General features: G+C 38.8%; 1 protein-coding gene across 1 annotated transcript in view; it reads right to left on the reverse strand.

Moving 5' to 3' along the window:
- Positions 1 to 13,520, reverse strand: part of SYNE1 (spectrin repeat containing nuclear envelope protein 1) — a 497,076-nt gene that overhangs the window by 208,533 nt on the left and 275,023 nt on the right. The window contains 6 exon segments of the mRNA XM_043543166.1: positions 1,379 to 1,555; positions 3,045 to 3,170; positions 6,434 to 6,580; positions 8,138 to 8,314; positions 9,437 to 9,604; positions 10,933 to 11,085. Coding sequence (XP_043399101.1) covers positions 1,379 to 1,555; positions 3,045 to 3,170; positions 6,434 to 6,580; positions 8,138 to 8,314; positions 9,437 to 9,604; positions 10,933 to 11,085 — 948 coding nt within the window.

Genomic DNA, 13,520 nt, shown 5'->3' on the forward strand with positions numbered 1-13,520 from the left:
AGATGCCACCAGCAGAAGGTTGATTTTCTTTCTTCATGGTTCCGGTTCTGTAGTTTCCGCATTGGAGTGTTTTCTCTTTTAAGACTTCTGGAAACATATTCCACACCTCGTCCCTCTCAGATTTTGGAAGGCACTTCAGATTCTTAAATCATGGGTCAAGTGCCTTAGCTATCTTTAGAAATCTCACATTGGTATCCTCTTTACTTTTTGTCATATCTACAGTGAAAGTGTTCTTAAATCGAACAACATGTGCTGGGTTATCATCTGAGACTGCTATAACACGAAATATATGGCAGAATGCAGATAAAAGAGAGCAGGAGACATTCAATTTTTTTCCCCAAGGAGTTCAGTCACAAATGTAATTAATGCATTTTTTTAAAGAGGGTCATTGGCACGGAAGCATGTCATCTAGAATGGTGGCCAAAGAATAAAGGCGCAAAGGAATGTTTAGCGCATCTGGCATGTAAATACCCTTGTAATGCCAGCTACAACAGTGCCATGCAAACACCGGTTCTCACTTTCTGGCAACATTGTAAACAAGAAGCGGGCAGTATTATCTCCCGTAAATGTAAACAAACTTGTTTGTCTTAGTGATTGGCTGAACAAGAAGTAGGAATGAGTGGACTTGTAGGCTCTAAAGTTTTACATTATTTTTTGTTACGTAACTGCACTCAAAAAAATCTGCATTTGTAAGTTGCACTTCCACAATAGAGATTGCACTACAGTATTTGTATGAGGTGAATTGAAGACTAGTATTTTATCATTTTTACAGTGCAACTATTTGTAATAAAAATAATATAAAGTGAACACTTTGTATTCCGTGTTGTGAATTGAAAAAAATATTTGAAAATGTAAAAAAAAATCCAAAATATTTAATAAATTTCAATTGGTATTCTATTGTTTAACAGCAATTAAAACTGCGATTAATAGCAATTAATTTTTTATCGCAATTAATTATTTGAGTTAATCTCATGAGTTAACTGCAATTAATCAACAGCCCTAGTCAAATTTTATCTGATAATAGTTTAGACTGCTTTAGAAATAGTTACGTTATTTAGTTTTTTTCATAGTATGTTACAGATTTTAACTTCAGACTAAATGCAATAGGCATTTAGCTTCCTGAAAGCAATGGGAACCTAGCACAGTAAAGATTTGACTGTCTACTCTAAAACTGTAGGGGAAGTATTAAAGTATTTCCCTTTTTGCTTTAGCTTTCTGTAGCACCAACGTAAGCAAAAACAGTCCCCTCTCATCCTTCTTTGCATGGCTGTTACAGAATCAATGCACCCACGCAGGGGATCTAGCAAGTTCTATAATAAAATGAACTGTTGGATACATTTCCTCCTTTCTTCGTTTTCAGAACACAATGACTCCTTACCTTAACCTGCAAAACCATGTTCTGGGCAATGTTTAGTTCCAGTTCTGCCCACCTCCTCTTCATATTCTGTAGTTGGTGGTCTGCATCCTGGAAATATATCCAAAGCTCAGCCTTCATTTGTTTTATCTCTTCCCAACCCTGAGCCAGGTACTGTGAGTGCATTATCTGCTGCTCGATCTAAAAAGAAAAGAATAGCGATGGGGACGTTTTAATGTAAGTATTCATGCGCTGCGCGAAATGTACAGTAGAACTGCGCAAAGGACAGATTTGAGGAGTAGATTCTGGAGGGGACTAAGTGGAGCTTGCAGAAGGCATTACTGTCCAAAAAAAGCCTTAACCTTGGAAAGTCATAAAACAAGACTGTGTCAGAGGAAAGCCACAAGAAATTATTAGGAAAGCTAATTCACGATTGACTCATAATAAATTTAGTTGTAAGAGACTTAAAAAAGAAATAATCTAACAATTCTTTAGAGATAATTCAGGGCTCAACGATTTCTTTAAAAGCTCAAATCAACTATACAATTCAAGTCTCTTTACTCTCTTGCTTGCACTTCATGAATCATGCCAGATGGTGACATATATACATAAACGTATATCCTCTCACCATGAAAACTTAATTCAATTTGTGTGTTTCATTCCAATTTGCCTAACACAGTTATTTTCCTTATGTGTCATTTAGGAGAATTCCCAGAATTCAGCAAGGAGAATGCTTACCAAATCTGAGTCCATCAGTCACATTAAACCCATATTAACAGAGTGTCACTTGCTTCAAATGCAACAGTGAGATGCCTTTAAGACTTAGGTTCTCAAGGCTTAAAATGTCTCGGTGCTATCCTACTTATGTTTTTTTCTCCTGCTGGTTATTTAACAAGCCATTTCTATTGCTAAGACTGGAAGCACCTTTTATCTATTCTGTATATATCTGCAGACTGTAGTTTATGGGTTGCTTGGATTTGGATTTTAACTTGCTTCTTTAATATGGAATTTGATTACTGTATGCATTAGACTGTTATACTCAATGGAGTGAATTTTAAATGATATCAGAATGTGGCTTTTCCTGATAAAGCGTACACTGCAGTGAGATGTTTTCATGGAAGAATGTAAATGATGTTTGTTCGTGGATAACTTAGGTGAATATATTTTAAGTTTAAAACTCTGATATAATATTTTTCTACACATGCACATGTAAAAGCACATTTTATTTAAAAATTAAAAGTACCATTGTAGAAGATTTTATGGTATACCAATTTTAGTGATAAACAGGAAAATCAGCCTTGTGTTTCATAAGTTTACGTTTTCTTAAACACTAAGCACTAGAAAATAGCTAAAGTCATGTTTGTGCAACTGAAAACAGTAATACATTGGCCCAGGTTCTGCTTTTTCACACAGCCATAATATACACTATATACTGCTGCCTTGAAGCACTGTTCCTGAAAATCCCCACTCCAGCAACCTCACTCTAAGATGCCTGTTGTACAGCAGGATGACAACATGAAAGTATAATTTAAAAAAAAAGTAAAATTTCCTCAGTGAGAAAGTTAAGATGTAAGTACAGAAGATGTTTCTTTAAACCTTTACCTAATATGAACCTTGTGTAAGAGGATAGATCAAGACAATTAAAACTCTAAGGAGGATTAGAGGTTGGCTGCTGTGGTTTCTCTCATACCGTTTGCTTTGTTTGTTGAATGTCTGTTGCTGTATTCTTCACTCTGGTATCTGACAAATCGCACATAGAGCACAAGAGATCCAAGTATGTGCTTGCCTGTTCCTGCAGAGCTCGGAAATGTTTAACCTGAAGGAAGACAATCCTCATATATATTCTGGAACTCATCACATTGCATTAAAACTTTCATTTGTCATAATTTTCAGATGGATAGAAAATGTAAGAGACCAGCTTCAGAGAAGGCTATTTTGTCTTAACCACAATTATCTGGACTATTTACCAATAAGCTTATGGGAAATATATTGCTCACAATGCTAAAGAATGACAACTATATCTTGTTTATTTTTTAGATCAAAGCTCTGAGGGACATGCTGTCCCCTATATAGATTATTCCCTTACAAAGAACTGTTTAAACATGCAGAGTTTCATCTAGATCATTTCCTCAGTGGAAAAGGAAACAGGATTTACATCACTGTTGAGCTCAGAGGGGTGGCTGTCTAGACCTATGAATTCTCCAAAATCTGAATAGATTCTGGGGGGATTCAAGGTGATCTATGCAGAGGGCTGGTTTCTCCATATACGCTTCAGAGCCCTCCCAATCCTCCTTTGCCTCCATGGTAGAACAACTCTGACAGGTTAGGGACTCTCCCTCCAGCTATTGTCCATGGGATGCTCCTTGAAGGAGGCTCCCCATCGCATAGGAAAGGGTTACATTAATGTTGACAAGCACAGCACTAACTTACCTACTCAAATCATGAGTGGCTGGTAGGGAAACTGTATCCTATAGAAAAAAACGGTCTCCCATAACTGGTCCCACCACGGAGTGAAAACCAGTCCCTGAAGAACTCTTTAAAAGAGGCTCAAGGGAAGGGAAAAACAATGCTACAGGGGTGGTACTTTCTCCTTCCCTATCCTGCCCAGCCATAAGCTGTGGCATGAGTCCCCCCACTACTATATGTAGGTGATATGACCCTAAATTTCTGAATGTACAGCTTCATATCAGTTCAATTTTAATCCAGGGCTCAAAATTTATGCAAAATAGTTAAGTATTAAAAATAATCAAGTAAAAATGAAACAACAACAATTTCAAATTACTTTCTAAGGTATCAGAGTCTTATGACAACACCTTAACTTCATGCTTCCTTTCTGTATGGGGAAAAAAACCCAGAAGAGGTCAAAATCCACAAAAAGGGACACAGGACATGGAAAATTCCTTAAGGTAATTTTTGAATGACAGAGTGATTCTGCATCCATGCATCCGAAATCAGATCTCAGATAAGGACATTGTCAGATGGATTGGGACCTATGGGATATACAAGCTGTACAAGACCAGAGATACTTCATTTCAGGTTGACAGAGCACAGCACTAAAACTTACCTACTAAAGTCATGTGTGGCTGGTAAGGAAACTGTATCCTACAAAAAAGCCATCTCCCATAACTGGCCCCACCATAGAGAATGGTTGGATGACTATGGAGGCCACCCCGCCACAACTCCAGTGTGATGGCTGCAAAGCATTTAGCTGTCTGGAGATGCAGAAATTCATACATGAGCTCTCCAGTTTCTGCGCTCCACTATCTACCTGTCTTGTCATTTATATCATCATCATCACCACTGCTACCAAGGTCTCCTAGTCCTGATGGTTGAGACAGTCAGTATTCCTATCCAAAAGCCAACCTTATTTTCAGTGGTTCTAGGATCTGAGAGAACTCCCCTGTTCAGCTGTGGATAGAGGAACTGTTCAGCTTTGAACTTAGCCTTCTGCGCTTCAAAATAAAATAAAAAAATCCTGGAAGCATCTGGGGACAGATCTTCTGTACCAACTTCCAAGTGCTGATGTGCCCTGAAAAGGAGTGTCTGCCACCCGTCACTGTTTGGTTTCCATTGGAGTGTGTGGAAGGGATGCATTTTTTCAAGTCCCATACTTTAGTGTGAGGTTCTGGGGAGCCTACATGTCTCCTTGCTTCCTTTCCCTGGCAGAACTCCACAAGAAAGCTGTCAGCCAGGGACAACCTGCGGATGATACTAAACTGGGAGGAGTGGTAGATACGCTGGAGGGGAGGGATAGGATACAGAAGGACCTAGACAAATTGGAGGATTGGGCCAAAAGAAATCTGATGAGGTTCAATAAGGATAAGTGCAGGGTCCTGCACTTAGGACGGAAGAACCCAATGCACCGCTACAGACTAGGGACCGAATGGCTAGGCAGCAGTTCTGCGGAAAAGGACCTAGGGGTGACAGTGGACGAGAAGCTGGATATGAGTCAGCAGTGTGCCCTTGTTGCCAAGAAGGCCAATGGCATTTTGGGATGTATAAGTAGGGGCATAGCGAGCAGATCGAGGGACGTGATCGTTCCCCTCTATTCGACACTGGTGAGGCCTCATCTGGAGTACTGTGTCCAGTTTTGGGCCCCACACTACAAGAAGGATGTGGATAAATTGGAGAGAGTCCAGCGAAGGGCAACAAAAATGATTAGGGGTCTAGAGCACATGACTTATGAGGAGAGGCTGAGGGAGCTGGGATTGTTTAGTCTGCAGAAGAGAAGAATGAGGGGGGATTTGATAGCTGCTTTCAACTACCTGAAAGGGGGTTCCAAAGAGGATGGCTCTAGACTGTTCTCAATGGTAGCAGATGACAGAACGAGGAGTAATGGTCTCAAGTTGCAATGGGGGAGGTTTAGATTGGATATTAGGAAAAACTTTTTCACTAAGAGGGTGGTGAAACACTGGAATGCGTTACCTAGGGAGGTGGTAGAATCTCCTTCCTTACAGGTTTTTAAGGTCAGGCTTGACAAAGCCCTGGCTGGGATGATTTAACTGGGACTTGGTCCTGCTTTGAGCAGGGGGTTGGACTAGATGACCTTCTGGGGTCCCTTCCAACCCTGATATTCTATGATTCTATGATTCTAACCCAATAACCTCAGGCTGAAACCTTTTAAAAATCTTCCTATGACACCACTATGCGCCAATGACACCACTGTAATGGGGCTGGTACAAGAACATAAATAGACAAATAGATAGATGGGTGGCTAGGCAGACAGGGAAACTCAGTGTTAAGCTCTACAATGAAATCTCTGAGCATGTTTACTGAGTTGCTCAACTTTATGTTCAAATATCTTATTTTCACTTATGATGCTGGACTAGCAAGAGTCACACAGTCCTAGGATGGAGTAGGTGCATGGTGCCTAAAACTGCATTATGCTGCCCCTAGTGCATGAACATTTAACCCTTGGAACTGGGAGTAGCCAGTGAGGCGCTGAAGTTTCCATGAGTGAAGAGCCACAGAGGCAGTTTTCTGCTAATATTAAGCACCTACTTGGATTCACACCAAAAAGGATAATTGAGTGTATAAACCCAGTTTGCTCAAAATGTTGCTCATGTGCACAACTTTTACCTGCTTAACTGCATCTGTCAGGCTGAAAGGTGGCCACATGCTTGGTTTTAACTCTGGTTGGACTGTAGAGAGCCAAGCCCGACACTGTTGTAGAGTATCCTGATGGTTAACATGCTTCTGGAGTTCATGTTCCAAACTCTGGTACACCTATAATAAAAAGAACAGTAAGGTCATTGACACTTCTGACACTGATATAAAAAAAAAGGAAGAGAATATAAAATGCAGGTCTCTCAAACTCCAACCAAGCTGTATTTTTCAGATATTAGGTAAAATTTTCAAGAGAGACTAAGGGCTTGTCTACACGGTGCCTGCACCATGGTGCACTAACTGACCCATGGTGGAACTTGCTGGAAAGCACTAGAAGTTCCCTAGTGCACATTAAATTCTCTAATCTTATTCAAACTTCAGATGCTTTAAAAAACACGAAATCAGTCTAGTATAACATCCAGAATATCCTGTTTTTGTACTTCAGCTACATCACATTCTAGAAATATAATGTAATATACCTTAATTGAATAGGATGAGGCAATTTCACACACTTTTCAGGGAGTTTAGATTAATAACTCTGAATGGCGATGACTGTTGCTTATTTGGCATGTTAATATTTATTTTTCTTAATGGGAAAGCATATGCTACTGTCAATTTCTTTAATGATGCTTAATTAGGTGTTGAAAATTTAAGCTCTGGACTTTTAATAAAGAAATTTTCAAATAAAGGCTTGGTTATGCCTTGTAGATACAAGTCCATCTATGTGGGGGGGCAGTGTAGAGGCACTTTTTTAAAGAAAATGGCCCTTTCTGCTAACTGGATCAACAGGATGGCTGAGCTAAGACTCTTCTATTGTGCCAGGGAAGATAAAATTTCCTAGCACATCATCAGTTCCTAGTGACGGATGTTCCTAAACTGCTGACACTAAGTATGAAGTTCACCCCAATGAAGAGGACTCCACACAAGGTTGTCTTAATAGGGATGAATTTCACTCTAAAAAGAGTGATATTGACTCTTGATAAAGACTTCACTACTGCCCCAATCATGTAAAGAATTACCAACATATTTCACTTTACCCACTGTGAACAATTCCATTGAGTTCACTGGGACAACTCATACTGCGTAAAGTGAAGCGAGTGGGCAAGTGTTTGCAGAATCTGGGCCTATATGACTCAGTCTAAACCTAAGCTTGCTTAAAACAAATAAACTTCAACAGAATTTCGACCTCAGCTGATTTTTAACACCTTTTATTATATACTGCATGGAGCTATACACGTGGATTTTATTTATTTATTTAGCCAAACTTAACCTTTATGCTTTAATAATAAAATATAGTCAAACTCTTTTTCTAAAATTTGATGAAAAAACTTAGTCACTTCCTGGATGGAGACCATGTTTCTCTGATTTTATATTAATAATACATTTGCATACCCCTGTAAATAGGGATTTTAAATCAATCTGGGCTTATGTGGAGTACAAATTATGACAAAAAATGGCCACTTTAATCAATTTATCTGTAGCATAAGGAATGATGGCACAGTTACATTAGTAACATGTAGAGTCAGTTTTTAAACAATTTCATGAAACATCAAATTATTTCAGAAATTCTAATACATTATTCCCATCCTGCACAGAATTACTACAATACTGTACATAACCAGCATGTTGCTTATAGTTATATCCGATATACATTGTTGAAAAAAAAAAAAGACTTACTCTCTGAGCTGTGCTACATATGGCTGAATAACTGTCTTTTGTCCCCTGCAGATGGGTTTGTGTGTTTTGCTTAAATTTTGCTTGAAGATGTTCTGCACATCGATTGATCAAATAGTCACCTTTATTTTTAAGGCTGTTCAAATGGTCTTCAAATCCTGCAATCTCTTCCATCATTGCCTAAAAAAAAAGTTAAAAAACCCATAAAGAAATACTTAGATAGTAAAACCACTTCTGAGTGATGACTTCTTAAAGCAACTCATATGCTTAAATATTTTTCTTAAATGTATTTGTGATTAGATTTCATGAGAAAACAGTTATGTTCCAGCTATTAGACTGTACAATCGGTCTTAAAGCCTTTGTCACCCAAGAGATCCTAGTCTGTCACTTAATCAACAGAATACAGCAAATTCACATACATAGGTATCCTCTAGACATATTACAAACATCTTAAATGAACTAACATGATGTGCTTTGTCCTAAATTGAGTAACTTTCATTTTTCCTTGTCAACAGTCCCTCTCTGTCGCTGCTTATCACCGCTTTTTCATGTCAAATCTAATATTAGAGTCAGATTTTGATGTTGACAGTAATTGATCCAAAAGTGGTCCCATTAAGAACAATGGATGAAATCCTAACCCCATTGACGTAAATAGGAATTATGCCATTGACTTCAAGGGAACCAGGATTTCACACAATGAAACTACTTAAGGAGTAACATACTAACCAAAATAAGTTAGGACATCATTATCTGGTCCATAGTTTGAAGGCATTTTGAGGCAAGGATTTTGACTCTCTTTAACTTCAGTGTGTACTAACCACAGCAGTGGGTTGCTAGCAATAATTATGCCTTTCATGAGAGTATTTGAGGGTATTTTACAACCTAATAACAAGAGAGAATTATAATACAAACTCTTCTAAAAACTAGGAGGTTTTTGTCCTCCCAAGAGTCAGGAATCAATAGTGTCCCAGGGTAGGAGGGCCCAGCTCTGCCTCTTGAGGTCTACTTCTTCTCAGCATGAAATAGAGAAAATCGAATACAAAATTAAGACATATATACATAACTTTCACATTATGTCACTGCTGCTCACTGAAGGTGACATGAATCAGAAACACACTGATCTGGATGTAGACAGTGAGTGCATCAAGTTATTCTTGTTAACCCAGTCAATGTTACAGATATTCAAGTAAGTACAGAAAAGGGTGATAAAAAAGTTACAGCTCCAGAACTGAGATGGGGAATTGCTGGAGTAATATTTTTTATTTTTACTGAGTAAATGACGTGTTCAAACACAAGACCTACCTTGTGGTTGGCTAGTTGCTGAGTTATTATTTCTACGCTGCTGCTCTCCATAAGGTCAGGAGTGACCAGCCTGCTGGACATCTGTAACAACCACTTTTCCACTTCTTGTAAGTCACTGTTATAATCTTCATGCTCTTTTACTTTCACCTCCAAGCTTTCAACATGTGCCTGTGGGACCATATAAACCGAAATACAATTTTAGAGACACTTACAAGAGAAAGGATGTCAAAAGTTGCTTTGAAACCTGAAAAGTTACTAAGAGACTGATCCTGCAAACTATTTATTCATAGGAGTAGTGCTTATAGGTCTAGACCGCAATTAACACATCAGAAGAACTTCTTGCATCAGTATGGGTTGGGCACAATTTAAAAAAAAGTACAAAAATATTAATGATAAAGAAAATTGAGGGTTTTTTTTTAAAAGGGTGACTATCAACTTGAAAAGTAGTTAATCCTTGTCACTTACAGTAATCGCACACGTTACTTGTAATTATAGTAGAAAAAACAACAGACAAGAATGTTACTTTTAAAATGATAGTGTCCTTTTAAAATATATTTTACTGTGGATTTTTTTCTGTTTAAATTCATGTATATATGATAGAGTTGAAATCACCCAGGTTGCCAAACAACAAATCTAACACAATAAAAATCATTCAGAGAAGCATCATTTTGTTCCTGTAAATTATAACTCACACAACAAAACAAAACAAAAAGACATCCACAAATTTGGTTCTCTCTTTGTCCGCCAGGGGAAGGTGGAATAGCAATTAAAGGGACACTATACAGTTTTACTGTAGCTTAGTACTGTTGGAGGCATCACCTGTGAAGAGCTTTAGGAATAACACATTATATATATATAGATATAGATATATCAGCATTACATTTTCAAAGTATTATATACTCATTAACTAATTAAAATTACTTAAGTAAATTTTCCTTTGTGATCTCAGCCATGCCTAGCTTGTGGGATCTGGCAGGAACACTGTACAAGGTGATGTGATTCAAGGACATTTTTACTTTTGAAGTATCATTTACTCAGGAAACTATTTTTATGCAATGAGATGATTAGACACACATCTGTGCCTTGTGCTTGTCTGAGAATTCCTTTGCTAAGTCTCTAAGGTCATAGGCTTGTTTCTGATAGAGTTGGCCCACTCTTCAAGTTCAGAGTGGTCACTGATATCTTTTAACCGCTCTCCTTTAAGCCATAAGTTTCAAGAGGAGACTTCTCCCCTAGTACCTCAATACTCATTTGAGCTTTCCTTGTGATATTTACTTAAGTAATAATTTACCTCACTGCAGAGAGCTCACACGAGACCCAGTGCACCTTGTAAACCCCACATAAAGGGGGCTTTTGCCAGCCCTCTGCATTGGGATGAAATGTCACCCACAGGAAAAAACCTCAACCCTTTAAACTGGAAAAAAACAAAAACATTTCTCATACTGTGTGTGAGTGACATGAAAGGATCCCACAGGTCCCCTGCTGATTTCTTTTACCTTTGCCACATTGCAGAGTTCCTGGTAATTGGCCTGAAGTTTCTGAATGTTGTCCCCTAAAGTAACGTCATGCACAAGTTCAAGAAGGGCTTCTCCTTTTTCAGTCACTGATTTTATCGAAGGCTCGTGGGACAGCACCGTCTGTTGTACTGACTACAAGTGCAAGCATTATAGTGAAAAAAATATACTGTAAACAGAATATGGTAAGATCACTTCCCTTAAATTCCAGGCTCAGAGGGTCCCCTCTAATCATGGAGCTCCCCCTTCTCCTACAGTAGAGGGCGCAGCCACCTCTGCGGCACTATCCTTCCCCAACCAGCCCCCACGGCTGTATTATTTTTTCCTTGGAGCCCCCTCAGGAACTCTAGGGGCAGCTACAATAAGAGAGTGAGCATGTGTGTGGGGGGGAGGTGGAGGGGGCAAGTGCTAGAGGCCAGAGCTGGTGCAGCAGCAGAGTGCCTCTGAACACATGGCTATAACCTGCAGGTTTGGGGATGGACCCCACGGCCTTTTCCAGGAGATAAACTCCATCCCCCTTAATGGGATGATGCAAGGGGAATCTCTACAAAGGGACATGATCTGGTCAACTGTCCCCTTATTCCTGCCTTTTTAAAAACAACAAATGAAACAATGGCAGTGTGTGCACATGATGTCAGATATTGACTTCCTCATAGGCATAGTGATGCCTGAGAGTCACAAGCAACATCTGCAGCCCTGTGTTGCGTTACAAAGACACTAATAAGGTGGGCGATTTGTATCGTTGATGCAATTTTTATTTTTGCAGAGTTATTATCTTGGTACAATGGTAAATGTTAAAAAACTATTTTTGTTTGCAATGTAGTTGTAGCCGTGTTGGATATTAGAGACATAAGCTAAGTAAGATAATATTTTTTATTGGACCAACTTCTGTTGGTGAGAAAGACAAGCTTTTCAGCTTACATAGAGCTCTTCCTCAGGTCTGGGAAACATACTCAGACCCTGCCAGAACAACAGATGCAAAACCTGTAGACATCTCTCCACTATGACGATGATCAACACCACTGACAACACACCATTCAAGATCCATGGGTCATACCTATCACAACATGTGGTGCACATCATCCAGTTCCTGACATACCCCAGTAACTATATGGGTGAAATCACACTCACTATGCTCTTGAATAAACTCACACAGGAAAATGATAATAGACAAAAACACCCTTATCACCTGTGGGCGAACATTTTTCACAAAACTATCACTCTTTATCTGACCTCTTAGTCCTTATTCTCAAAGAAAAACTGCACAACACTTTCAAAAGATGAGCCTGGGAGCTTAACTTTGTAACTTTGCTAGATGCTAAAAATCATGGACGGAACAGACATTGGATTTATGGCTTATTACAACAATCTGTAACCCATTAACAACCCCCTACATCAACTGCCTTTTTTTCCCCGCTCTCCCTTCCTTCCCTCCCTATGACTGAAGGGGTATTAACAAGCCACTTCACCTTGAATGGTCCCTTGAAATATATGTTAACTACTGTGATAAACAATCTGTTCCACTACTTTGTGGACTGGTCAATAGTAGAAAATTAGATAGTAAAACCAATGTCGGTCAAGGATGTGAAAAATCTACACCCTAGAGTGGCAATGTTAAACTTACCTAAGTCCCCATTTATACAGTGTTAGGTAGATGGAAGAATTTTTCTATTAACCTAGCTACTGCCTCTCAGGGAGGTGGATTACTGACAGGAGAATCCCTCTCTGTTCCACTGTACCATTTTAAGTGTAGACATACCCTGAGTATGTTTCCCAGGCCTGAAGAAGGGCTCAAAAGCTTGTGTCTCTCACCAACAGACATTGGTCTAATAAAAGATATTTCCTCACCCACCCTGTCTCTCTAAAACTATTTTAATTCTTAATATTTTTATAATGCTTTTAAAATTAAAAGCACTGGAGCCTACAATCTCCCATGTCAACTAAACTGGAACTTTCAGTTTCAGGTTTAGTTTACAAAATAAAATAATATAATATAAAATAAAATAACATCTCAGAAGAGTTCTCAATTGTGCATCTTTTGTCTCAGGCCAACACAGGCTGGAATTTTTCAGACCATTTAATAAATCAACAGGTATTTTAAATTAGCCAAATGTGTGGCATGGCCAAATTCTGCTTTCAGCTACATCAGCATAAATCCAGAGTAACCCCACTGACTTTAGTGTACTGCGGAACAAAATTTGGCTCAATTCATTGTATCATTACACCTATAAAACTAGTAGACTGATGAGAAGGAGTTCGCATGCCTTCAATATTCAGGGTTAAAATCACAGGCAATCCAAACAACCGCATGCAGTACATTATCTATATTAGCATGTATCGCTAGGTGAAAACTTATGCACTTCAGGAATACAAAGGAAAGGTGCAACAGAAAGTGTGTAATTCAGATCCCGAGTAGGGGAAGCTAAATGAGGAAATGTGTAACTTAAACATGTTACTCTTGTAATTTACACACAGAGGTGGCAGTGTGTAGTCGGAAAAGCACTAATTAGAGGTCTATCTTGATTTCCTTTTCACCCTCCTATTAGTTGCTTTCCCTGCTACATCCTTGC

The sequence above is a fragment of the Chelonia mydas genome, chromosome 3 (assembly GCF_015237465.2).
Source record: "Chelonia mydas isolate rCheMyd1 chromosome 3, rCheMyd1.pri.v2, whole genome shotgun sequence".
Classification (NCBI taxonomy): domain Eukaryota; kingdom Metazoa; phylum Chordata; order Testudines; family Cheloniidae; genus Chelonia; species Chelonia mydas.